This window comes from Grampus griseus (genome assembly GCF_964374135.1).
Source record: "Grampus griseus genome assembly, chromosome: 15".
Taxonomy (NCBI): domain Eukaryota; kingdom Metazoa; phylum Chordata; class Mammalia; order Artiodactyla; family Delphinidae; genus Grampus; species Grampus griseus.
In genome coordinates this window covers 7,443,264-7,471,015 of record NC_139009.1, presented here as the reverse complement: position 1 = coordinate 7,471,015, position 27,752 = coordinate 7,443,264, and the positions used below count along the sequence as shown (strand labels likewise).

Sequence of the window (27,752 nt, the reverse complement as noted above, 5' to 3'; positions counted from 1 at the left end):
CAGTCTATATATGATCTTAATGTCACACAGCCCCCAGCATCACCCCTTCATCTGGCTTTTGTTGCCAGCTTCCTTTTCATGGTGCCAGTTCACCCCACTGTGCCCTCTTCACTCCCTTTGCTCCCTTTGCTCTCTGTGCCTTGAATGACTTTCTCCTCCTTCCAGACTCAGCTCTAGTGCCGCTTCCTCCAGGAAGCCCTACCAGTCTCCACTACTCCCAGACCCCATAAATGCTTTGGCCAGAATCAGAGCTGTTTTATGCATTAAGCACTACAGAGAAATAAACCATTAGTAATACAAAAAGAAAATGCTCGAGTCTGCTCTAAATGTCAGAGAGGAAATCACAGTGGAAAGATATTGAAGTCTTAGCCTGCTGTGCTTAAAATATTTCACTTTTGCATATTTTGCAAAACACATGACCGTGTGAACTCATTGCTAGGGCCCCTCTCGGGTGAGGAAGTAAACCCTGTAAGTTAGGAGCTCTGAAGCTTAAGCCCCACAGGGTTTCTACAGAGAACTGAGTGCCTGTCTGTGAAAAGCTTTGCAGTCTTGTGCCCTGGTCGTGGGAACTTTTAAAGTAATTCAACAAAATAAATACTTGTTGAATTATGTTATATACAGTATGTGTTTAGCAAGTGTTTTATGACTGAATACTCGTTCGGGCACAGGAAAAACTAATATGTCATTTGATAAGGTCGTAGATGTACTGAGGGCCCAAAGAAACTTATCCTCCCTAGAGACAAAGAGGATAAGGGTCGGGGGTGGGGGGGAACAAGGGATGAATGAGGGTTGGAAACGGTCTCGTTGGAAACAAGTGGGAAAAGAGAATCCTAAGGATCAGAGAGGCAAACCAAGTACTGTACTCCTGGAGAGAAAAGGACGGAGAGCCCAGGAGCCACCGTAGATACGTGAGGGACACGCGGGACGGAGGGGCTGGCCTGCCCCGCCCCCAGCTAGTCCCTCCTTCCGTCGCTCGCCCCGCCCCCTCAAAACCCAAACCGGTAACCTCTACCCGGCTGCCTCCCATTGGCTATGCAAATGAGAGAAGTCTGTCGGGACCAATAAGCCGCGGCCACGGCTTGGTGACGTCTTCCGGCCCTCCCCTGCCGCACCGCCCCGCGTTTGCCTCGCGGGCCGAGGACTGGACGTGAGGCGGCGGGGGCGCGGCACGGCGGAGGGGAGGCGGTGGCTGGACGAGGCGGTGGCTGGACTACGCGGTGGCCCCGGACCTCGGCATGGCTCGCCTGGTGCTTGGTAGGCGCAGGCCTCTTCGTCCGGGGCGGGTGGAGGGGCAGCCTGGGAGACCGGGAACCCCCGTGGCGGGCCGCGGACGGGGGAGCGAGCGGGTGCGTGGCCTTGGCCGGGCCCGCGCTGGCGGGGAGGGTCGGTGGCCCGGCCCACGCGGAGGACGCAGTAGGGGAAGCCCCTGGGGCGGTGGGGGAGCTCCGGGGACTGGGGCTGCTCTTGGCCGGAGCCCCCTGCGCGGGCCCTCGGGCAGAAAAGTGCGGGGCGCGTGGGGAGATGAGGGCGCCCTTGGCGGGGGCGACTTCCTCCCATCCGGGCGGAGCGTGTGCGCGAGCGCGGCCGGAGGCGGGAGCCCCGCGACCGGGCTCGAACCCAGGGCGCCTGGGACAGCTCCGAGCGTGGGGCCGAGTGGCCGGTGCCGGGCTCCGGTGAAGGGGCGGCGTTGGGCGGGCCGGGTGTGAGCGAAGGCCGGGAGCTGCCTTTGAGCCCAGAGACCGGCTATGGCTGATCCCTGGCCGAGGTTGGGTACTGGGGGGCCACCTAGCAGGGGGACCTTGTTCTGGGCCTCGAGTGTGTGCGGGAGAGTCACGGGCTTCTCACACTGAAAGTTGTCCTCACCACCTGTTTTATGGAATTCCCACTTGTAAAAAACCTGAACTATCAAAACCCGGTCCTGAAATAAATCCTTCCTAAAGCGGGTCTTACGATGCAAGAGCACTTTAAATGTGGTTGCACTTCTAACAACCAAATTGAACCCAGACTTTCTGGACTTACGTAAATGTCAGTTTTAGAGACTACAGTAGTGTGGTTGAGGATCCCGTTCCTTCCTGGGCTCCCCTTGGTCCCAGCCAAGGTGCTCTGACAGTGGATACCTGAACACTGTGGATCCAGATAGCAGGGCTTGAGTCCCACCTCTCCGTCACCCCCGCATCTACTAGCTGTGTGGCTGGGAGCTAGTTACTTAACCACTCTGGGCTAGTACTCCATAGGGTTGTTCTCAGGATTAAGGAATTTATATGTCCAAAGAGAGTAAACAAGATCGAAATATTTGCCGTATTAGAAATATTTGCCGTATTACTGTAGAGAGAATAGATGAGGGGGAAAGAACTTAGTTTCTGTTCAGTTGCCTGCGAGTGACTTCAGACAGGGCTGTGGAAGAGTGTAGGATTCTTACAGTTAATTCATTATTATAAATGTAGTCAGCCTTTGGGGCGCCCTCTCGGTTTCTGGACGAGTGCTTTGGGACCACGTACTCTTGCTAGCAGGTGTGGGACGGAGATGTTAGTGACGTGGATTTATAACATCCTTTACTACCCTGGAGGAATCATGGGAGGCCACAGATGGCAAGCTCATCTGCTCACATAGATTCTAGACCCTTGGGTGTTCCGGTTTCCCGTCGGTGCTGGTTATCAGCGAGTGGAATGGCCATGTGAGTTTTAGAAACAGAACGGTATTGGTCAGCCTTGACCTACTTTTTATCATCTTAAGTGGGCTGAGGGGTTTTGTGGGGGTAGTTGCTGACTACTTTTCAGCTGTTGGAATTTGTACCTCTTCTAATGCTTTTCTGAGTAGCATGTTTGATTTCCTTGTAACCCTGCTAGGTCTTACTGCCTTCTGAGGAACTTAGGTCTTGAACCTTCATCAAGACATTTCCACTGACAGCCATTTATGAGGAGGGAATGCTCCCGTGAGAACCAGGCCACTTCATAGATAAGAAAAGTCCAGCCCCCTTACTAGGGGGGGAAAAAAGCTCAAGTTCATGTCCTACTGAGTGTCATTAGGCACGACCATCTTTGTACAGCAAGGAGGCCCATTCCTGAGGTAAACAGTCTGGTTCATCCTTTGATGACTCCGGCCTGCTTGACACAGCATGAGGAGGAGAGTTCATTGTTTATTGCTGTCACTGATTGGCATGAGGAGGGAAAGAAGGTAATTCTCCTGCCACAGGCCATAGAATGCCCCTCCTGGGGTTATGCTTCTGTAGGCTCCAGCCCTTTGGTTAAAATTTGGGGTTGCATAGCAAGGTGCTGTTTCTAATTATGTGGCCTTAGGCAAGTTACCTTTTCTGCTCCATGTCCTGTGCTAAAAATGGGCGTGATGATACACACCACATAGAGTAGATGGGCTACTGGTACACAGCGCTGTGTGAGTGTTATTCTTAGTTAAGACGGCAGTTTTTGGAGGGTACTTGGACAGATACATATATCAGAATGTCAGCCATACCCCATTCCCCTTGTAAGATTTTCTCTTAAAGAAATCATATTTATTTGAGGAGGGAAGAAGTATTAGAATTTTTAGTATTGGCCTGTTAATAGAGAAAAATGGAGACCATCAAATTATGTCAGTAGTGGATTAGGAACATGATACAGCCATTAAAAATGGTTACATGGGGGGTAATGGGTAATCCATAATTACTTATGTAGAAAATGTAACTTATTTTGAGTGAAAAAAGGTTACAGAAGGGAATGTATGTAGTAAGATCACCTTTATATAAATTTTTAGGCCTCTGTATAGTGTAGATGTGTTAGTTAAGAGTACCCACCAAAATATTAATAGTTCATTCTGGTGGGACTGTTGATAGTTTTTCTTTTTTTGGCTTTTCTCATTTTTGAAACTTTCACAAGGAGCTCAGTATATTGAAAAACTAATAACTCCTACGGATTTTTTTTTTAAAGAAGATAAACGTCTTTAAACGTAGTAGATCTCCATAGAGGATTTCCTAAGACCAGTCTTCCTCTCACGCTTACTCAGAACTAGGACTGTCTCTGCTTAGGTTCTTGATTTACTTGCTTTATTAAATATGTCAAACTCTGTAATCTTCCCTGCAGCACCATCCAATAGAAATATAGTGCCAAGTTTGTATGTAATGTTATATTTTCTAGTAGCCACATTTAAAAAGACAAAAAGAAGTAGGTGAGATTAATTTTAATATATATTTATTTATCCAGTATATCTAAAATATCACCTCAAGAGGAAATCAGTATCAGAAATACTAATGAGATAATTTACTTTTTTCCCCTACCAAGTCTTTGCGATTTGGTGTGCTGTTTACACCTACAGCACACCTCAGTTTGGGGCAGCCACGTGTGGCCAGCGGCTGCCATGTTGCACAGCAGTTAGCAAGGGAGCCTCGCTTTGTTTGGCTTGACCTCCATCCACACCCTTTCCCACCTCTTGAGATGGAAGACGAGGTCATTCGGTTGCAAGCTACCCCCGTCTCTGACTCTGGGTTCCCTCCCAGCCTCCTAATTCAGGCATTTTGTTACATTATTCCTTGTACTTTAGCCTCTCCCTCCACATATTTCTTCACTTTGTGCTCAGCTCACTCCCATCTTTAAAAAGAAAGCTTCCTTCTATCCCCCATTTTCTTACTGTCTCCTGCTCTTTCTAAGAAACTTGTTTAAAGAGTTATTGTGTGATTTTCACAGCTTGTCCCCTCCTGCTCTCTCCAGCCCTGTGCAGCCTGACTGCTGCTTACTTTCACTACTGTACCTCAACTGCCCGGGACCCCAGTGACCTCTCTGTCATTATATCCAGTGGACAGTTTGCAGTCGTTCCTACTTCACCTCCCAGTAGCCTTTGTTACTGTTGCTCATTCCGTCTTTCCCCTGGTTTATGTGAAACCGCTCTCCTGATAATTCTCCATCCACTGTCCACACTGCAGCCAGAATACTCTATAGAAAGCAAGTCTGATCCTACCCCCTGCATGGTAACCCTTTAGTGGCTTCACATCACCCTTAGGAAGGTCCACAGTTAAGTTCCTGCAATACTAGTCATGTCTATCATTCAAATGCAGTGTTCTCAAACAGTGTCATTGTTATTCATGCCCATGGCATACTGAACATTTTTATCTTGAACACTAAAAAGACAACATGGTTTAATGGGTAGAGCTTGGAAGTAGAAGTCAGGGAGCTGCTCTCCCAGTTATATGTGTGACCACAGACGGGCCACTTGCTCTCTATCTGCCCTTGTTTCCTTATTTACAAAATAGGGACGATTGCCACGTTCTCGTTAGTAGTGCTGTGAAAAATCAAGTGGATCCAATGCGTTTGAAAGTGATTTAAAAATTCAAAGTGCCTTGTAAGTATAAGGTGGAGGATTTAGCAGTAGAACAATTAACACCAGTATACACTTATTCCAGAAGAAGTTTACCATTGGGTTGTTCAAAAAGTTCCATTTGAAATCTTCCAAATTCTGTTTACAAAGTAAGCATGTGAAACTGTGACTAAGATGGCATATACACACATGCAAATAATTATTTTTCCCATCAATAAGCTTTAATAAAGATAGCGTGCTAATACTGCAACTGAATAACACAACAAATACCGTGTGGATTATCCAAGGTCACAGAGCTAGATGTAACTTCCCCATTTTCCAGTGCCCTTGCCCATAAAACGGTGATAATAGTACTGCCTCATGGAGTGTGGTTGTACAGAATGAAGGTGTTAGTGTAGGAAAAGCACTAAGAAGAGTATTTAAATCTGGTCCCAAGGCAGCTCAAGAGATGAGGGTGTGGGCTGTCTGTTCCCTTGTTCAGCACTGCACCGGGGGGACTCAAATTCCAGGGGCTACAGCAGCAGCCAGGCTGGGGGTGGGAGTTGGGGAGAAGGGGGTTAGGAGAGAGCTGACCCAGGCTGTCCTCTGTAAAGGGCCTTGGTCAGTTGAAAAGGACTTTGGTGGCCCACATTTCCTGTCAGCATGAACCCTGATGTTGATGGTGTGCTTTTTGTTGTTACTCCAGGTCTGATGAGCTGTACCCTCTTCATAGCAGTTAATGGTCTGTATTCGTCCAGTGATGATGTAATCGAATTAACTCCGTCAAACTTCAACCGAGAAGTTATTCAGAGTGATAGTTTGTGGCTTGTAGAATTCTATGCTCCATGGTAAGTATTATAAAATAGTTGTCAGTTATTTATGGTACTTTATAAAATTAAGAAAAATACTACATAAAAATGTAATTTTATTCAGCCGTCTCGTTTACCTAGTTTACTGATTAAGAGGTAGAGGACACATCCATGTAATACTAATAAGAATAGATCTCATAATGGCAAAATATAAATAAATAAAAGAGGTAGAGGAGAGGGAAACTATTGATTGAGTCTGTTAAAGGGTGCAGAGATTGAGCCAATGACAAAAAAAATGGTGGAAGTAGCTAATAGTTGCAAGAAAGAAGGAAGGAAAAAACCCGTATAATTTTAGGAAGATACATCTTTATGATGAGGTAAGTGGGGTGAAGATGGAAGGGAAATTGAATTTTTTTTTTTTTTTTTTTTTTTGCGGTTCGCGGGCCTCTAACTGTTGTGGCCTCTCCCGTTGCGGAGCGCAGGCTCCGGACATGCAGGCTCAGCGGCCATGGCTCACGGGCCCAGCCGCTCCGCGGCATGTGGGATCTTCCCGGACCAGGGCACGAACCCGTGTCCCCTGCATCGGCAGGCGGACTCTCAACCACTGTGCCACCAGGGAAGCCCGGGAAATTGACTTTATGCAGAGAGAATATCGGGCAAAGGAAAGGGAAGGACCAGTGGTTGACTCCATTTTGTTTCTTGAAGAGGGTTGCTTCCAAAAATATGTAATTAGAAAATTTGGTTTGATTTAAAAGCTCTTCTCTTGCCTTACATATGTTTCTGGGGCGGGGGGAGGGGAACAAACTTGTAATTACCATTGAAATTAATAGTGCCCAGTTTCATACAGCTGACCCTTGAGCAGCACAGGTGTGAACTGCGCCAAGTCCACTTACATGTGGATTTTTCTTTTTTTTCCAACAAATTTGTACGCAGTGTTACACAATCCACTGTTAGTTGAATCCGTGGATACAGAGGGCTGACTGTAAAGTTACATGCAGATTTTCCACTGCAGAGGGTCAGCACTTCTAACCCCCATGTTATTCAAGGGTCATCTGTGCAGTCAAAATGCAGTATTATTTATGTAGTTAAAACCTTTAACGGAAACAAAACAAAAAACCAACAAATACACATGTATAAAATAAAGGCTATAGGATCACAAAGGAAACCTAAAATGTTGGAATAACATTATTAAAATAGCAAAATAAATCTTGATATGATTATGTACTACTTATTTACTGGAACGTAAATACCAACATCTAACAGCTAGCTACCATAATACTGAAACAGTGATGAACATAAATGATGTTTAAAGATACCTGCAACAACTATAGTGGTGATAAGAAAATAGCTCTGATTTTTATTTGTGACAGTCACAAGTACTAACCAACTATGATATGTTGTTAATGTTTATAACTGAAGGAAATCCTAAATTTCAATTACAGGTTAATGAAAATACAGGATTTTTTCTTTCCCCATCAAAGTTCACAGAGCCCCTCAATTTTTATCCACCAGTCCTTTGGGGATTCTTAGACCCCAGTTGAAGAACCCTTGAGTTACAGGGTGTGCTGCTATATTTATATTTGTGGCATTTTGATCTGTCTTTACATTGCTTTACATTGGAATTGAAGGGGGTATATACTCTGACAATCTCCGATTTGAGTCCTTATTTCATTAGAATAAATTGAAATTAAAGAGGCACAAAGTCCTGTAAAATTTTGACTTGTGGACTTCTAAGTAGCTCACCTAAATAGCAAAACATACTGTATATGTAGTATGTAGGATCAGCATTTCAGGACGTTTTGCTGAAAGATCCTGACTTTTAAAATATTGGATTGGACTTCCCTGGTGGCGCAGTGGTTAAGAATCCACTTGCCAACACAGGTGACACGGGTTCGAGCCCTGGTCTGGGAAGATCCCACATGCTGTGGAGCAACTAAGCCCGTGCGCCACAGCTACTGAAGCCTGCACGCGTGGAGCCTGTGCTCCGCAGCAAGAGAGGCTGCGCGGTGAGAAGCCGGTGCACCACAACGAAGAGCAGCCCCCACTCGCCGCAACTAGAGAAAGCCCGTGCACAGCAATGAAGACCAATGCAGCCAAAAATAAATAAATAAAATAAAATATTGGATTAAACTTAAGCCCCTATGAAAGGTGATGTTATATAGTGATTAAGAATGTGGGATCTGGAGCCAGGAAAACCTGTCAGGCAGCTTTGTCACTGGGTGGTATTGGGAGGGTTTCTTAACTTCTCAGGCTCTGTTTCATCATCTGTAAAATGAAAATGACAAAGCCTGCTTGCAGGGTGGTTGTGCTGATTAAATGAGATCCTGTATGAAGAGTGCTCATCGTGGTGCTGGCACGTGGCATTGGCTCATTAGCTCCTTAGAGACTTAATTAGAAGAAAATATACTTTGTTTAAAAAAGGAAAAAGTCACCTATATAGATAAACTAGCTATGCTGTCTTCATACAATGGGTATTATACAGTGATGAAAATAATACAGCTACCTATAACCTCGATGACTGATTTAAACATAACAGATTTCTGTATATATAATGTTTAAAAGCAGTTTTCTATGTGTGTTATATTTCATGATAATTCTTTGCAAGTACTGGTACCTAAAAGATTAAGATTATTTTTCCTTGTGTTCGTGTGACTGTCACTCATTCGTGTTCTTTTATCACCACCTTGCGGTATCAAGTGCTTTTCACTTGTTAGCCATACTAAATGGGGACTACATGTGCATTTTTACCTCTACAAGCTGCTTGTGGGAGCCAAAGAACGTTGAGATTTAGGCACTGGAGATCTAGACTCTAAAACAGTTGCCTCATCTATAAAATGAAAAGTTTGGACTAGATCAGGGACTATCAAACCTTAATAGATTTAAGAGTCACTAGTAGAACTTATTAAAATACAGGTTCCTGAACCCCTTCTCTAGGAACTCTGGTTTCTTGGGGCCCAAGAACCTGCACTTTGCTAAGCCATACAACTGGGACCGCACATGAGGCACATTTGACCAGATAAACACTAAAGTTTCCACTCAGGGAGAGAGTTATGAATGATAGTGTTTGTTTAAACTCTTTAAATACACTTTAACTCAGCAGTAATTTGGAAGCTTTTTTATGATGATATGAAAGAGGATCATAGTAGAATCAGGACAGTGAGTTCCTTCAGGTCACCGATCATGGTTTTTAGTGCTCTTCTCCCTGCAGGTCCCCACCCTCAGGGCATGTCACTCAGTAGACTGTTAGTGAACGTTTCTTGAATTGGGAATCAAGGACTTAACTGTTGCCTTCTTTGTGTTTTCATCCCCTGAAAGGTGTGGCCACTGCCAAAGGTTAACACCAGAATGGAAGAAAGTAGCAACTGCATTAAAAGTGAGTTTCTGAGATGTCCACATTCACCTGTGTATGTTAAAATAAGTTTAATTAAGCAAATGGACTTAATGTACAATAGGAAGTTAATTTGCATATTGAAGCCCAATACTCTTGTTCTGGTGCCAAAATTATGTAGGGAGCAAAGGGATACTGTACATTCTAATTTTTATCTTGTCTACTTTTGTTAATTCTGTTGCCCAGTTAAATGGCATGATTATGCTTAGCCGTGCTAGTTCTGGGAGCTGCACAGTTTCCTCACAGGCTGACTTGCATGTTGCCCAGCTTTCCATTTAGGAATGGTTTCCCAGGCTAAAGTTCTCATTGATTCTGTTGGCAAATGGAACCTTTACTATCTTGTCTCTGAGTCTACATCATCAGATGATGGGTTCTTGTGGAATCTGCTCTGGTTGAAAGAAAAATAGATATTTCTTTTATGTTTCCACAGGATGTTGTAAAAGTTGGTGCAGTTGACGCAGATAAACATCAGTCCCTGGGAGGTCAATATGGCGTTCAGGGATTTCCTACCATTAAGATTTTTGGATCTAATAAAAACCAACCAGAAGATTATCAGGGTAAGGACTTTTCCTAATTACTTCATTCCATTGGTTGGAATTTTAATTTGAGCAGGTAGGTAGAAAATAGGGAACCTGGGACTCTATAACCTGTTGGCCCTGCTACCTGCAAGTTTTTCACCCTCTTTGTGCCTGAATTTCCTTATCTGTCAAATGGTATAGAGTAATTCCTACCTCTTCTGGGTTGCTCTAAAGACTTAATATGTGTCAAACAGGTAAAAGTTTTTTTATTACTGTTTATACTAGGTTAGGCCCACGGGCTTAGCAATGGGAGAGTAATGATGTTTCGTGCTTCCCTCTTCTTCATTACAGTTTTTAAAAAATACTAGTTACTGGATATTTTATAGTTAGTTAATATTTAATAAGTTTCTTTAATTACTTAATATTTGAAAAGATCTGCAAGTGTTTTCTTGCTCTGATTGCTCGTCCCTTCACTGTGGGGCGGGTCTAGCATATCAGCGTGGAAAAAGAAGAGTCCTGTAATTTGGAAGTCAGTTTAAACTATTGCTATTACTATGGAGTATTTTGCCCATGAATCTTTATACCTTGTAAACATGTATAGTATCTGAATATTAAAGCTATTATTTAGTCTTTTAAACTATTGATAATAAAGAAGTCCCACAAGTTCTTCATTTTATAGACAGTGGTCAGTTGTATCTGCTGTGAGTCACTGAGGCAAGTGGGCAGAGGATCTTGGCTCAGATTCCCTGTTCTTTTACAGAATCGCCTGTTATTTAAGATGTCACAAGCAACATATTTAAGACAGAATTGCTAAGTTGAGCCATACCCAGGGTCCAATAAAAGTATTGGGCGTAATGTATTTAAAGTTTAAATTATGGCTCATTTGATCTTTTTTTAAAAAAGATTTTGTTACAAGGGGCATGTAAGTGACTAAACTTAGAGTCTAAAATCTTAGGTTTTGCTTTATGTGAGAGGAACAAGTTTTCAGGGTTGGAGGTGGGGAGAATCAGCATCACGATAAAAACAAAGTGACTGTTGTCTTATCTGTACTTGGTGTCCTGCATTGTATCCAGCGGATTGAGAAAACATTCTCAGAAAAGGGAATGTGAAGGGAGCAGAGAAACCATAGCGTGAGCTTTGAAGACAGCCTGGCCTGGGTTTAACTGCTGGCTAAACAGAATACCTTATCTCTCTGGATCTGCTTCTTGTTTGTAAAATGGGGATGTGAAAACCTGTTTTAGGCTACTGGAAGTTTCACTGAAATAGTACATGTAAAGCATGTAACTTGGTAAGTGTCGGTGTGGTTGGTACCTCACCAAGATGGGGGTCAAAATACTTGGGGATGAGGCCTTAGACACATCATTTCTCCTAGACTCCCCAGCTCTAAAGTTCCATAAAATGATCAGTTTCATTTTTCTGACTAACCACCTGCTTTTCTGCTTTGGAATATAATTTGTTCATTTTGCCAACTTGTAAAAATGGAATGTTTAGAGCAGGGGTTAGCGTTTGTCCTGCTGCTTGTTTTTGTAAATGAAGTTTTTCAAAACACAGTCACGCTTGTTCATTCATATGGTCTATGCCTACTTTCACACTAAAACAGCAGAATTGAGTAGCTGCAGCAGTATGGCCTGCAAAGATGAAAATAATTACTGTTTGGTCTTTTGCAGGAACAGTTTGCTCACCCTTGGTCTAGAGTGAGAAAACCCTCTCTGTCGTTTTCCCTAGTGTATTTCTTTTTTTTTCTCTTTTTTTTTTTTTTTATATTTTCACTTTAAAAAAAATTATTTGGCTGCGTTGGGTCTTCGTTGCTGTGCGCAGGCTTTCTCTAGTTGCAGCGAGCGGGGGCTACTCTTTGTTGCGGTGCACAGGCTTCTCATTGCGGTGGCTTCTCTTGTTACGGAGCACGGACTCTAGGCGTGCGGGCTTCAGTAGTTGTGCCACGTGGGCTCAGTAGTTGTGGCTCGTGGGCTTTAGAGCACAGGCTCAGTAGTTGCGGCGCATGGGCTTAGTTGCTCCATGGCATGTGGGATCTTCCTGGACCAGAGATCAAACCCGTGTCCCCTGCATTGGCAGGTAGATTCTTAACCACTGTGCCACCAGGGAAGTCCCCCTAGTGTTTTTCTTGATTTGGTATATTTCCAGGTGGAGGTTGGTGGTGGAAGGGGCGCTGGTTCAGAAGGTGGAGGTGTCTGCAGTAGATAAGGAGCAGAAGGCTGTTTTTATGTTGAGGTCTTGCCTTTCTGTCTCAGGAAGTGACATACTTGGTAATCTCAGCCAGGATGCAGTGCAGGATGATCTGAACACACTCCGAATGCTGCTGTTGTGTATTTTCTTTCTAATGTCGAGTCTGAAGCGTTCTCAGAAGTTTTTAATCTCTTCCTGGGCAGTTTGATTAGAAAACTCTATTTTTAAGAAAGGAGAAGAAAGAAGAAACTTTCTAAAAAGATTTTGTTAGTTTTGCCTTTAAACTCTGAAGATAGTCTCAAGGCATATATTATCCATATTCTTCTGAGTCAGTTAATAGTCCCCTAACTTCTTGAGCACATAGTTTTTGGTAAACTTCCAAAGGCTATTGTCACTATCTTTAATACGGGGCTTGTTACTTCCTATATTAGGAGTAAGTTCAGCTACAGAACCTAAAAGCCCAAAATAAGTGTTTTAAGCAAGGTAGAAAACAGTGGATTGCTTTCCAGTTTCTTAGCTTCGGACCCCTCGTATCCTACTTGTTATTATCTCAGAAATAGTTTTTCCATTTGCCTCATTTGGTACTTTGTGTTTAGAAATTTCCCCTGCTCTCTGAACTAGATAACCTTCTTTTTCATCTGTGTACGTGTTATACATTCAGTAAACATTTGTGAACTGTTCTCAATAGTAGATGGTATTTACGGGTGAACAGAATGTCCTCGTTCACACTAATAACCTAACACTGAAGAAGAGGATTTAGTTTTTCCCAGCATAAAGTCTAGCAGGAAATACATTCTGGAAGAAACTGGCTGTCTTAAAGATACACGTGGTGTTAGGTCTGTTTGAACATCAGATGAAGCTGACAGGTATGTAAAGGTCCAAGTCTTCAGGTAGCATCCGATGTAGGCTCCCAGCCCGCCCGCCCCCGCTCACCTGATGGCCCGTTGTCTTCCCGTAGGTGGCAGAACTGGTGAAGCCATCGTAGACGCTGCTCTCGGTGCTCTGCGCCAGCTCGTAAAGGGCCGCCTTGGAGGCAGGAGTGGTGGATATAGTTCTGGAAAGCAAGTAAGGCTGTGTATAATGTCAGTTTTTAATGTGGCGTGATCTTTAAGCCTGACTGTAAACTCCGCGTAGAAGATAATTACTTCTTAAAATATTTTAAATTGGTGGACTTTCGGTTAAAAAGTAATAGGAGGTTGATTCCCTCCAAAAGGGAGTCAGACACCCAGCCTACTCGCGTGGCCCCTCAGAATCACTGTCGCCATAGCCAGTGCTAGGGCATCCGCCACAGCCGCAGGCCGGGAACCACGGCCCGAGATGGCTTCCTTGGCCCAGGGCCGAAGGACAAGAGTTTGGCCTACAGTGGGAGAAAGAGCCCCAGGCCGTGGGAGTGGGAATCTGGCTTCCATGGCGTTTGTAGTTCCAAAGTGGAGAGAGGGAGACCAGCTCTCCTCCAGGTCAGCTTTGGGCAAACGTGGATGAAATTTGGATGACCTCCTGGCCCGTGTCTGTGGCAGTCGGGCTGAAATCCCTGGGCATCTTTACATAAATGGACAGGGAAGAAGATTCCTGTTCTCTGGATTGGTATTACAGATTCCTGTGTGTGAAATGTGGCGTAGTTATGTTCTTGCGAAAAGGCATTGAATTCTTCCTGGTACACACAGGCACACCTCGTCGTGTTGCACTTTTTACAGAGTGAAGGTCTGTGGCGGCCTTGTGTCGAGCAAGCCTCTTGGTGCCATTTTTGCAGCAGCATTTGCTCACTGTGTCGCATTTTGGAGATTCTGGCAATGTTTCAGAGTTTTTCATTATATTTATGGTGATCTTGATCGGTGATCTTTGGTGTTACTATTACAAAAAGATTATGATTTGCTGAAGGCTCAGATAAGGGTTAGCATTTTTCAGCACTGAAGTATTTTCTAATTACTGTATGGTCGTTGTCTTTTAGATATAATGCTAGTGCACACTTACTAGACTACAGTATAGTGTAGACATAACCTTTATGTGCACCAGGAAACCAAAGCATTCATGTGAGTTGCTTTATTGCGATGCTCACTTTATTGCAGTGGCCTGGAACCGAACCCGCAGTATCTCCAAGGTCTGCCTGCGTGTGTACACACAGCCCTTCACTCTCTTAGGAGGCCAGTGAGACTAGCTTCTTTAGACAGACTCAGAGCTCACCAGAGATTTCATGATTTTGCCTTTTATTTCAGACTTAGACATTTAATGAGCACAGTTGTCTTTCCTACCCCCATGGCTTTTGGCCCAGGCAGCGGAAAGCACTGTATCGATCCTGACTGCTTCGTGGGTTTAGTACTGAAGAAAACTCCTTGAAAAGATAAAAGGATGAAATGTTATTTTTAGCTTTCTTAAATGGTAGGGACTTTATGAAGAGGTACTAACTGGATGTCCTGGGATGAACCAGCGCTGTTCTGAATTAGAATGGTGTTACTAAGGTGGTTCTTTGAGCCATGCTGAGGTTTCTCTTAATGAAGATAGAAGGGGGGGTGGAGTTCAGATACACGTTCCTTATTACACTGAGTGTACTGCTAATTGTTTGAAAGTAAATACTGTTTGCCAAGTAAAAAGAATAATATTAAGGAATGTCCCCAATCTGAGTAAAATAGTTTTCAGTTGAAAGAAGAACTCAAAACTTTTAAGTTGTAGAAATGATTATTGTTATACATATATTTAGAATAGGATTAGTGTTCGTTTTGGCCAAGTTGTAACTTAATGTCACAAATGACAGGGTAGAAGTGACAGTTCAAGTAAGAAGGACGTGATTGAGCTGACGGACGACGCCTTTGATAAGAGTGTTCTTGACAGTGAAGATGTTTGGATGGTTGAGTTCTATGCTCCTTGGTGTGGACACTGCAAAAAGTAAGTGCTTTGTACCAGGTGCTTTTTTAAGTCAGGTGCTTTTTAGTCTGTCCACGTGGCTCACTTTGGAAGAGCTGAACCAGGTCATAGGTAACCTCCAGGATCTCCTCCCCAAAAGCTCCGGCTCTGAATGAATGTTAAACATCGGCATTAGGGCCGAGTGTTTCCTCTCGTCATATTTTCAGTGATTAACAGGGAGCCGGCATCCAGAGTTGGGGGGCGTGGTGGACGAAGGACCAGGAAGTGAATGTGAAGGGGGCATCATGCCTTTCGTAAAGCTACACACAGAGTGTTTCCCAAGTGTGATTTAACCGGATTGGGCAGAAATGCACGCACCAGTTAAAGTATTTGTGCTCACAGTTAAAATACACTGTTAAAGCGCAGGTATTTTTCTACAGTCTAGAGCCAGAATGGGCTGCGGCAGCTACAGAGGTAAAAGAGCAAACGAAAGGAAAGGTGAAGCTCGCAGCGGTGGACGCCACCGTTAACCAGGTTCTAGCCAGCCGATACGAGGTGCGTGTGCTTCCGAGGCTGATGTCTTTGTGAGGTGCCCTGTGTTTTCACCTGCTACACCATCTAGTACTCCTGAGCTTTCTAGGACGTGGGAGGGGGGGAGGCTAGCCGTTTTGTAATGACGAAATTAAATCGTTTTACTGTTGTAACAAGTGAATCTGGCACTCAAGACTGCTGGGGGCTTTTTAGTTTTGTTTGTTTTGTTTTCAGTATCGCACTGCCTATGTGTTTAATGTGAGCCCGAGCTTTCGCGGGTTATTCGTACAGCTTTTGAAATTGGTTTATTTGTTCTAGAGCACATAGACTGTGTTAAGTATATATCCAGGGTTTGAATAAGATTCGGCTAAGCCTGGCAGTGAGACTGTTAAAACCCCCTGATTAACAGACCTCTGTGTGCTGTCCCTTACACATCGATGCAGGCTAGGGAATATTTTTGTTACATTAAATTACCTATAAGGTAGTTTTAGAAACCATAAAGATCTTATTTCTTATGAAATGGTAATTTGATTTGTACTCTGATATTTTTTAATAGATTAGGGGATTTCCTACAATCAAGATATTTCAGAAAGGCGAGTCTCCTGTGGATTATGATGGGGGACGGACGAGATCCGACATCGTTTCCCGGGCCCTTGATTTGTTTTCTGATAACGCTCCGCCTCCTGAGCTCCTTGAGGTAATTAAACCTCTTCAATCACTTGTAGTAAGGGAAGCTTTTCCGGGCTGATGATAGAGGATATTAAAGCAGTAATAGCTTGCTGTCTTTTCCAGTAAGCTCTTTCTCTTCTCTTTTACAATTCTCTCTTTAGAGTGTTTTTGTACTTTCAGATGGGGAAAACTTGTCTGAAAATGGCTGCCTGTCATAAGTTTTAGTGCCAAAATAATCGCACTGTGAGCAGAAGTGTACCTTAGCGTCTTAAAGATAGAACGAATCCATTCTTTCATTTATTGCTCTCAAAACAATAGCTAACATCCATTGAGCACCTGACCATGTGACAAGCACGGTTCTGGTGCGTCTGTGTGGACTTTTCTCATTTAATTCTCCTCTGAACACTTAGAGGTAGATACTGTTTTTAATCTCCATTTTAAATATGGGGACACAGGCACAGAGAGCCTCAAATTCATGTGAATGTATGATACGTGTAAATGTGTCTTTTTTATCTGTCCAAACGACTAAATGTCGTAGCCAGGCTACGCGCAGGTATTCTGACCGTCCGTGTGTGTATACAAATGCCTCAGCACCACCGCGGATAGATGGCTGAGGGATAAAAGCAGAAGTCTTCACAGAACGTCTCGTGGTGTTTCTGTAACGCACACAGAAGTGTTACTTGGGAAGAGGCTTATCTAGCTCTTGAGTTGCTTTGCGCGTAACGAGAGTGACGGTGCTCACGCCAGCTTACCTCTGGGCTTTGTGTCACGTGGCCTTCCAACACCCTGTCTTCTGCGCCCCGCAGATCCTCAGCGAGGACATCGCCAGGAAGGCGTGCGAGGAGTACCAGCTCTGCGTCGTGGCTGTGCTGCCGCATATTCTAGACACGGGTATGGCGCGCCGCTTTCCATTCGTTGTGCTGTGTTCCTCGCTCTGAGAACGCTTAATTGACAGATTAATTTTACCCATTCCTTTATTTTTACCTTAAAATTTTTTTGTCCATTTACATCAGGAGCTGCAGGCAGAAATTCTTACTTGGAAGTTCTTCTGAAGTTGGCAGACAAATACAAAAAGAAAATATGGGGGTAAGTTATCGAACTGTCTCAGTGTCGTCCGGGTGGAAGAGTGCAGCGCTGCGCGAAAGCGGCTCCCTCTGTGTTTTCTGTAGGCTCTGTTCCTGGGCTCACTTTGGCATGTTTTTCTATTTAGGATATAAAAACACTGACCACCTAGGAGGAAATGAAGTCATGCAGGCCTCTTATTTATAACACACTTATTTGTACCCCAGCGCACTTTTTCTTAGAGGAATCGTGTTCTGATGGCGGTTGGTTCTAGGCTAGCAGGGAAAAACGCCATTAGTGACAGAGTTCAATTCTAGCAGAGCCTCGAAGGCTAGATAAAGAAAGCAGAAGCAGAGGTGTGTACCCTCTTCTGAGTGAGGGCCGGACGCAGGCAAATGTTTAAAACAAAGCTTGTCTCTGTTTCCATTGTATTAATAATCTTTTTGCTCCATGTCGTCCTTATCCGCTGCTGTCCCAGGCACCACGTGTCCCTGCTGTCCCTCTCACAGTGGCCTCACACCGCCTCCGTTAGTCCAGCAGGTGTTTACTGTGTGCCTGCAGAAGGCTGCGTGCCCAAGTTCCTTATTCTTCTCCCTTGTATGAGTGGAGGGAAGAGGTTTTTTTGAGCGTTTTCTCCTTTTTTTTCTTGTGGCCTCTCTGCGGGGCATGCGGGATGTTACCCCGACCAGGGACCGGACAGCCCGGGAAGCCCCAAGGGCAGAGACGTGGTTGAGCATGTTTGTATGTATTAAATAATGGCATATCCTTAACTTTTAAAAAGAAGTTGTTACACTGCTGAAGAATGTGCTTAATAACCCAAACGATGTTGGTAGGATTTCAGGTGACAGAGAAAATTCATCAGGTTTGTTGGACAGTATTTTGGGGACTGAGGGGAAAAACAGTCCTAGAGATAGACCAGTCCGTTTGGGGGACTTCCGGGGTTAGGGTCTAGGGAACATAGGAGAGGAACTGTAGTTACTTCAGAGCACATCTAGAACACATTATTTTAAAAACTAATCTTGAATTTTTCATTTATTTTTTCACCTATTTCATTCAAAAGATGTGTAATCTTTTGCTCTTTAATTGTTAGTCAGGTTCTGACTAACTCAAAGGGGATCTTTGCCCTAAAACCAACCTGCTTTTCTAGGTGGCTGTGGACGGAAGCCGGAGCCCAGCCTGAGCTTGAGAATGCGCTGGGGATCGGAGGGTTTGGGTACCCCGCCATGGCGGCTATTAACGCACGCAAGATGAAATTTGCTCTTCTGAAGGGATCGTTCAGTGAGCAAGGCATTAATGAGTTTCTCAGGTAATTCCTTGCTTCTTTGAGTTGTTTTTGTTTTGTCTCTTTGTTTGGTTCTATTGTGGTAATTGGTTCCAAACTAGATTTATATAGACTAGGCAATAAATGGAATAGTTTTGTATTTCACATTTCAGAGAATTAACGTTTATAAATTAGAGCTTTGGAGTCGTCTTCCTGTGCGGTGGAAGTCTTCTACTTAGTGAGTGATACTAGCACATTCCTCCTCTCGGGCCACCTCGCCATTCTGTGCACTTGGCATTGGGCTTGTCCTCATTCTCATAAAGGTCTCATATGGGCTACAAGCAGTCCCGTCTCACCCACTCCCGCTCTAGGCTGCTTTGTACCCCTGACTTCAGGTGATAGAGTTTCCACCCCTGGGCATTGGATTTAGAATGTAGTTATTTGAAAATGAGTGCACTAACTGAAGTGACTCCAAAACGTGCAAACAATATGATAGGTTCTCAGACTCAAAACCAATTTACAGAGCTCGCTAAGCTGCCCTGTTGTTCAACTCATCCTAAAACTGACTTAGTCTTCATTTAGGCAAATACAGAATGTTAACCCATACTTTTCTTAGATTTGTGGTGATTTGATTAATGCCTCTTCCCTATTAACTGTGAGTTCCACAGAGTTTGAATCTTTTACACAAAACTTACCCCTAGTCGCCACTGTAGAGCCTGGCTGGTAATAAGCTCTTGTAAATATTTATGAATGAACGATTGACTTCTTGTCTCTGGAACAGTTTCAGTTAGGAAAGGCATCCCTACCCTCAGGGACGTTGGCAGGAAGACTACTCATAAGTGTGCTTCATCCTTTTTCAACAGCGAATTCCAATCTAGAAAACCTTAGAGCTCTGAGTATAGGAGAGTAGTAAGTAACCTTGAGACTAAGCCTCTGGACTCACGTAAAGTACAGAGGAGGTAAATGCTTCCAGGAACAACAGCATGTTGTAAACTTGAGACAGTTACTTTTGCTTGAGATCATACAGGTCACTGGTTCTCAAACTTTGTGTCTTGGAGTTAACAGAAAACCTCAGATTACCAGTGGAGAAAAGTCTGCGGTAATGAATAGGAAGGAAACAAAACGTGGCAGTATGCTTGTTTCTAGCCACATGTGAGTCTTCTTTTCTAAGGAGACTGAACTTGTACGGAGCATGTCACTAGTGAGGAGACTGCTTCCAGCTGGCCGGGGTGGGACCTGGCAGAGAGCTGGCGGATACATCTGCTTGGTGGCGAGAGGCACCAGCGTACGTACTTGAAAAACCACACACCTGCCACGTTCTGCGTGGCTATTGGAAAACCAAGGACAAAAACCATCAGTGCGTATACGCAGGTCGTCAAACAGCCCATAGAAGTTAATGGTAACAGTGAAGCTAAACTAACAATTTATAAATGTAGGGGCAGCAATTGAACACTGTGGTCAACCCAAGGTGACATTAGTGGTTTCTGCATCTTTCCTTAAGAATGTCATGTTATGGGAGTTCCCTGGTGGCCTAGTGGTTAAGATTCCGGGCTGTCACTGCCATGGCCTGGGTTCAGTCCCTGGTTGGGGAACTGAGATCCTGCAAGCTGCACGGTGTGGCCAAAAAAAAAAGTCATGTTGTGTTCTATTCGAGTAGCAGCCAGAAAAGGCAAGTATATAATTGTACTTTACGCCCCCAGAAGTGAAAAAGGGCCTGAGTCATATATTGGCTTGGCCAGAAAGTTCGTTCACGTTTTTCTGTAAGATGTCAAGCGAACTTTCTGGCCAAGCCGGTATATGCGTTCGTGGCCATTCAGTTTGAAGGCAGTGGCCATGCTTCTCCAGGCTTTCTTAGTTAGAAGAGAGATCTGTTAGCATTTAGCCTAAAAGGAAGATGGAGCCAGAGGGCAAGTGCGTAATTGAGCAATTAAAAAACCTTTTTTGTTATTTTTTAAATGATGATTGAACTCTCTGCCCTCAAGGTTTTGTTCCTTTTTGAAGGTTTGACATCTTTCCTCTAGTCTGTTTGCTTTTGCCGCTGACATTATTAAGTAGGAACCTAGAGGCTGATGTCGGGAGATAATAAATAACCTGATTAAGGACACAACTAGTAAGAAGCAGAACTGCTGACTTTTTATTATATACACGGGTTTGTGTTTCCCACATAAACCAGAGCCTGGATTGTCCTGTGCCTTTCCCTAGTAAATTGAGCCATTCTGGCGGACGTAGTAGCCTGCGTGTGACACAGGTCTGACTTATTGCGCTGAATGCCTCTGTCCTACCCATACAGCACAGTTCATGGGATGGTGGTAAAGTGGGCTTTTACATATTTATAATCCTGTTTTCTGAATGTAACTGGCATGTGTACATCAAGGTTGCTCAACGTGGGCACTCTCAACATTCTGGGCCGGGTAGTTGTTTGTCTTGTGCATTATAGGATGTTTAGTAGCATCCCTGGCCTCTACCCCCGGATGCCAGCAGTGTACACACACACACACACACACACTCTCTCTCTCTCTCTCTCTCTCTCTCTCTCTCTCTCTCTCTCTCTCTCTCTCTCTCTCTCTCTCTCTCTCTCTCAGTGATTTTTGAGTTGTGACAATCAGAAATGTCTTCAGACATTTGCCGGATGTCCGCTGGGGGCAAAAATTGCCCTCAATTCCAGAACCGCTGACACACGTTGTCAACTGTGCGAAGTAGCCAGAAGCGACGGGTAAAATTACCCAGTTTTCCTACCGTGCACAGTAACTACTGTCGGACACATACAGGAAACTTGACATCCTGTTTGTTTTTCTTTTACCCATATTCTTTTTTTTTAACCGAAGTATAATTAATTTACAAATGTGTTAGTTTCAAGTGTACAGCGAAGTGATTCAGTTATGCATATATTTATCTATATATGTATTTTTCCATTTCTTTTTCCATTATAGGTTATTACAAGGTATTGCGTATAGTTCCCTGTGCTCTACAGTAGGACCTTGTTGTTTATCTGTTTTATATATAGTGGTGTGTAAATGTTAATCCCGAACTCCTAATTCTAAGCACCCTTCACTGAGGATATCTGGAGGCGCCTTTTTTTTTTTTTTTTTTTTGCGATACGCGGGCCTCTCACTGTTGTGGCCTCTCCCGTTGCAGAGCACAGGCTCCAGACGCGCAGGCTCAGTGGCCATGGCTCACGGGCCCAGCCGCTCCGCGGCATGTGGGATCTTCCCGGACCGGGGCACGAACCCGCGTCCGCTGCATCAGCAGGCGGACTCTCAACCACTGCGCCACCAGGGAAGCCCAAGGGGGCGCCTTTTATAAAGCAGCCTTGCTCACCGTCTGGTGATCGCCTCTACATCCTTCCAGGGAAATGTTTATCGATACCTGCCAAAGTCAAAACCTAACACACTGTTTCGTGGTACAACTCTTCTGTCTGAAAGCTTGACATGTGTGAAAATTGCCACCATCACCTATAGATCATTGAGGGGGCCTGTGGGTTCTGCTTCCTGTTAGAAATCTGAGAAAAGGATTTCAGTTTTAAGGTACCATCTTTCAAAAAGCCTTTCTAAAGTTAGTGTGGAATTTTGTTAATCAAGTGTTAGTGTTGGTCTAGACCATGTTCTGGGTCAACTTTGATCGTTTTTACACACTTAAGTTGTATTTTAGCAAGATATGTTTGCTATTTTGTTTTAATTATTGGTAGTACCTGGCTTTACCTACTGCCAAGGCCTTAGTCAGGAATGTCATTATATTGTCATCTGGTTACATTGTTGTCCCTGATTGAAAAGATAATACTGTTCATGAAGTGCTTTTCCGGGGAGGGAGGTGAGAAATGCCTCTGTGCGGACATAGCAGGGAGTAGGGAAATCGTTACTTTTGAAAAGTTGTTTCTCCATCTGCACCAGCAGTCCGTCGTTAACCCCGTGCTCTGCTCACTTTCCCCTAAGGGAGCTGTCTTTTGGGCGTGGATCTACAGCCCCCGTGGGAGGTGGGGTCTTCCCTGCCATCAGCACCAGAGAGCCCTGGGACGGCAAGGACGGCGAGGTGAGTCCCGGGGCCGAGCTGTGTGGGAGCAGGACTCGCTGTCGGGGCTTTGGTCCAGCCCCTTACTTTCCCGATCCCTGTGCATCTTTGCTACTTGTAAACCAGACCTTTGCATCACACCTAAGCCTTGCCGTGAGCATAACCTGAAGAATCACCCTCACGGGCCTTTCGGGGTGTTCTTTGTCGCAAGACCCTTCATCCCATCCTCCGTATTACACGGTGCTACGTGGCATAGGATATTCGCGACAGAGACACCGAGATCAATTTCAGCGAGGTTGCTTTCCTGACTGTTACCTGTAAAGTGAACATTTAAGCTAGAATTCATTAACTTTGAGAGAAGTACAAAATTGTAGCTTTGAAATTAGCATTTATTCCGGTACACTTCTGCCCACCCCCCTCCAAAGGACCAGTTAAATAGCTGTTAGTTTTCTATCTATATAATAATAGGCAAACTTAAAAGCAGGAGCTGGACTGGGGAGAAACTTTTGACCAGAGCCCCTCTGGAAGTTCAGTGCTCTGTAAACTGAGATGCCAGACTTCCAGGTCGCCCTGTCTGTGGTTCCGTGTAGACCCTGCAGGGCCTGATGGTGGCTTTCCGTTTTACAGCTTCCCGTGGAGGACGACATTGACCTGAGTGACGTGGAGCTCGACGACCTGGAGAAAGATGAGTTATGAGAGGTGCCGCACAGACTCGAGTTTTCTTTTCTTGGGAGCGGATTTTCCAGCAGTGAAGGAACATTCTTTCCAATCAGATGGATCTACCAGTGGCCTTTTTAACCAAGAAGTAACACTGATTGGTCATTTGAAAACACTGCAACAGTGAACTTCTGCGTCTCAAGAAAACAGTGAAAAATTCTGTGAATTGTCACAGCCGGTGAATTGGGTCGTTTCTGTCAAATAATATTTTGAAGAAAACTGATGGGCTGTTGAAGCGTTTTTCCCTCCCTCTGACTGCTGCTTGAATGTTCTTGGAGGCTGTTTCTTACATACCAGGTTTTTTAATGTGATCCTTTCCTTTGAATATTAATTGCTTTTTTCCATTAAAGAATAAAACTATTTTGGACAATGCCAATAAATGTATGAAATTAGTGTCCACATCCTAAATTCAGTAAATTAGTACTATGAAGGGATGACCTTGATGTCTCTCCTCCCTGTAAACCTGTGGTTCACATGACACCGTCTGGATGCCTGCCACCACACAGATTTTACACGTGTCCTGCAAGGCTGAGTTTCAACTGTAAGTGTGAAACGTAAAGCGAGCTTATATAGAAGGATGAAAAACAATGGTTTGTCAAGTGAGAACTGCATTCCACCCCCACTGTTTTGTCTTTGGGCCATCACCAGCGACTACTAGGGTATACAGCTGGTTATACAGTTAGCCCACGGTTTTTAATACGCTATTACTAAACCCTCACAAAATGTCCCTTAAGACGTGAAATAAGCGGCAGGTTAGCAGTCTGTGGGAAGTCCCCATTTACGTAAAACATTCAGAAAAGTGAAGCTTTGAATCTGTTAGAATGTAAATGAAGAGACAATTCAAAGGACTGAGAACATTTCTTTATTGTACCTTAAAAAAAATAAATACAACTGGAACTAATTTTTGTGAGCAATATTTCTCTAAAAATTTAAATTCTGTAGGATACTTAAACTCTTCTCTGGCTAAAGGAAAGAAGTGTCTGTGGTAATTTGCACAAATATGCAAGTTTAGCGGTGCCGGCTCATCTTTCTAGTCAAGAAGACCAAGGTCGATGTGGAAATAGACGTAAGGAAAGTAGTCTTGGTTGCTGAGTTGCAATCCAGGGATCTCCACGGATGCCTGCAAAAGACATGGTCACATTCTCAGTGCATGAATTCGTTTCTTGTTTTACTTTTCTGTTTGAGGAAAGCTCTCTAGGCATTGACTGTATTTTCTGCCCCACCGTCCGCCCCCTACCCCAAACACACACACAGCCTCTTGTTAAACTTTCACATTTGTGACGTGTAGATTTTCCTAACAGTCTGGCAGGTACCACTTTTGGAAAGTACCTCCCATGTGGAGAGGCTGACCTTACTGTAGAAAGGCAGCTCTTTCTGGATAAAAATATACCTACATCCAATATACTTGCGGCTCCAACTTCATCCAGATGTCTGAAGACGGAGTTCAGAACCTCTCTTAAACGTTTGGTGGATGACTTCTTATGCGGCTGGAGGAGAACCGCCTGGAAGTTCACTGGCAATCCATACCTGTTCAAAGTGCAGAGGAGTTACTGCAGATACGGGTAAAATGAACCTGACACTGTACTTAAGAATGAAAAACGAGGCAGCATAGCTCAGGAAAAGAAAACTCGAGTGCAATGTCTGCGGTCAGAAGTGAGACTAATTGCTAGATCCTTGTGTGTGGAAAGATCTCTAGAATATGCTCACCCACTTCTGATGGTGACAGTTTTTTGACTATAGAGCCACGGGGTCTCTGGGGTGTGTGTAATCATCAGGTGGTGAGGGGTCAAGCTGAATGGAGGCTGTTTGACTAAATATTCTGACTCCAAAGCCTTCGTCTAAAACCCAGCTTAGCTGACATACTTTTCTCCACTGAAAAAAGCACACGCACACACACGCAAATCTGGTTTATCGAGATTGTGAATTCCTTTTGCTGAGTTTTGGGTGGACAGAAAGGACTTTAAATGGACTTTGTGTGCATGAGTACCTCTGAAACCACCTGCTGGCAGCTCTTCGTGTGGTGGTATCTCAAAACACTTAAAATATTTACACTGAGTACTACATAAACAGGAAACATGCATTTTGTGATTCTCAATGTTTTTAAAATACATGTCTATACTACCAGTGAGCAAAGGCTTGGATGTTCGATACTTATCACCTGTGCTGCTTCATGCCGGAGCCCAGCATGTGAAAGCTGGCCTTAAGATGCCCTTTTACTGCCTGACCTGTTAGTATTACTTAGTTTTAATTTCTCAGTCAATGCCCATAAACTAGCCCCTGGCTCTCCCGTCCTCATTTCTGGCTGCTAACGGTGCAAAGTGTCCACTCAAGTCCTGAGGTCTCCTGGTGGATCTGCAGAAAGGTGAAGTAAATACGTGAAAGGGCCATTTGTTAATTGCTTCACTGTAACCAAGCATAAGACGCACCTAGTCCCGTTGCCTTAGAACACTGGCTGAGCGGGGCCCCGCCAAACCCGAGAGGTGAGGGCCACGGAGGCCGGCAGACGCTGGCAGGGATGGCGGGGACACCTGCGCTAGATCGTGGGTGAGAGGGTGGCCCAGCGGACCGCCCTCATTCCTTTGTTCCTTGTCACCAAAGCTCCGGTCACCCAGATGACGCTGAGGACCGGGTTGTAGTGCTTCTGGAGAGCCCCTATTACCCGGACGTGCAGTAACCCTCGCCCTGCCTTCCCTCCTGAACTTCCTCCCCGAGCTCCCAGTGCCCTGGATACCCACCCCACACCCTCGACCTCACCAGCGCAGCTCTACCCGCTTACTACAGGGAAGTCTGCAGCCTTCTCAAAGGGCGACGGTCACCAGTCTCACAGCCCAGGCAACATGTATGCCAGGAGATGGCACTCCAGCTCCCAGGTGCAGCTGCTAGACCATCACTCTGCTGCCGGGACACAGAACCTGCCTCTACCACCCTCCAATCCGGTTATCCCACCGATTCATCAGCAGGCTGCTCTGGAAGATTACCCTCCTGAACAAGGACCCCGTCTTTTGAGCTCTCCTCCCCTGACCAGCCTGTGAGCTCCTTGCAGGCAGCGGTCCGCATCCGTCTTGTTCACTCACGGCTCCCCAGTGCACGGCGGATAACAGGCACCCCATCAGCACTGGCTGAACGAATGCTCCTCGCCCCTCATCCAGCCTCCACGCCCTGCACCCCTTTCTCAGCCCACTCCCCTCTTGGTTTCAGGGTTTGCACATTCTTCCAGATCCTTCCAGACCTGTTCCTGCCAGCCCTCCCTCCAGGTCAGTTTAGTGAACACCTCCCCATCCTGCTCAGAACCTGCTTTCCAGGATCGGCAGGTCAGCTCTCCGCTCCTGCCTCCTCCAGGCCGCCCCCCTGCTGCCCCCTCCTGGATGCCTCAGTAGAGGAGCCTCCTCCTACTCCGGGCCCCCTGGCGGTGAGCCCTCCACCTGCACCCTCCGTGCTGAGAATACTGCAGCCGCCACCCTCCCCTTTAACATGGCACGACTGCAGCTCTATTTACAACAGCCAGGACATGGAGGCAACAAGTGTCCATCGACAGATGAACGGATAAGGAAGATGTGGCACATATATACAATGGGGTATTACTCAGCCATAGAAACGAAATTTGAGTTATTTGTAGTGAGGTGGATGGACCTAGAGTCTGTCCTACAGAGTGAAGTAAGTCAGAAAGAGAAAAACTAATACCGTATGCTAACACATATATATGGAATCTAAAAAAAAAAAAAAAGTGGTTATGAAGAACCTCGGGGCAGGACAGGAATAAAGACACAGATGTAGAGAATGGATCTGAGGACACCGGGTGGTGGAAGGGTAGGCTGGGACGAAGTGAGAGAGTAGCATGGACATATATACACTACCAAATGTAAAACAGATAGCGAGTGGGAAGCAGCCGCATAGCACAGGGAGATCAGCTCGGTGCTTTGTGACCACCTAGAGGGGTGGGGTGGGGAGGGTGGGAGGGAGGGAGATGCAAGAGGGAAGAGATATGGGACATATGTATATGTATAACTGATTCAGTTTGTTATACAGCAGAAACTAACACACCATTGTAAAGCAATTATACTCCAATAAAGATGTTAAAAAATAAAAAAATTCTACATGTCCAGAAATAAAACAAACAAACATGGCACCATCGTGCCCTGTTTAAAATAAAAATTCCCTCAACTCCCTCCCGCTCTCACCCCACATCCGAGAGCACCCAGTGTCCTACGTCACCCAAGCGTTCAGCCACTACACTCGAGCTGCCCACACCAATGGCCTCCCAGCGGCCCCATCCCAGAGGCAGCTAAAGCCTTACCCTTCTGATCCCTGACTCACCCATCTCTCCCTCCTCCGGCCTCTGACATCACACAGGCTTCTTTGCTTCCACTCCTTAAATGCTGGTACATTCCCCTAAGCGACTCTCTGTGGGTGAACCCATCCACACACATCAATCATCACTGGTGCTCCCTAATATCCATTCCCCACTAGAGCTTCTCCCAAGATCCAGGCTA

At 44.9% G+C, this 27,752-nt stretch overlaps 2 protein-coding genes across 8 annotated transcripts in view; one reads left to right on the top strand and one right to left on the bottom strand.

Annotated features, from left to right (window-relative positions):
- The first annotated feature begins 1,115 nt into the window (after positions 1–1,115).
- PDIA6 (protein disulfide isomerase family A member 6) lies at positions 1,116–23,964 on the top strand. The gene is made up of 13 exons (XM_082671990.1): positions 1,116–1,254; positions 5,987–6,128; positions 9,405–9,462; positions 9,908–10,034; positions 13,138–13,244; positions 14,929–15,059; positions 15,458–15,572; positions 16,105–16,245; positions 17,024–17,108; positions 17,231–17,303; positions 18,427–18,585; positions 22,470–22,566; positions 23,173–23,964. Exons 1-13 carry the CDS (start codon positions 1,236–1,238, stop codon positions 23,239–23,241), a joined length of 1,323 nt encoding a protein of 440 aa, XP_082528116.1. The 5' UTR covers positions 1,116–1,235; the 3' UTR covers positions 23,242–23,964.
- Positions 23,965–24,108: 144 nt separating this feature from the next.
- ATP6V1C2 (ATPase H+ transporting V1 subunit C2) overlaps positions 24,109–27,752 on the bottom strand; it is a 54,481-nt gene continuing 50,837 nt past the window's right edge. For 5 of the 7 annotated variants that reach the window (XM_082671981.1, XM_082671982.1, XM_082671984.1 and 2 more), the window contains 3 exons: positions 27,577–27,663; positions 24,657–24,789; positions 24,109–24,382 (listed from right to left, as the gene is read on the bottom strand). In XM_082671981.1, the coding sequence (XP_082528107.1) occupies positions 24,293–24,382; positions 24,657–24,789; positions 27,577–27,663 (310 nt within the window). In that variant the 3' untranslated portion in view covers positions 24,109–24,292. The remainder of the gene's footprint in view (positions 24,383–24,656; positions 24,790–27,576; positions 27,664–27,752) is intronic. The other 2 variants (XM_082671983.1, XM_082671985.1) reach the window with 1 other exon arrangement.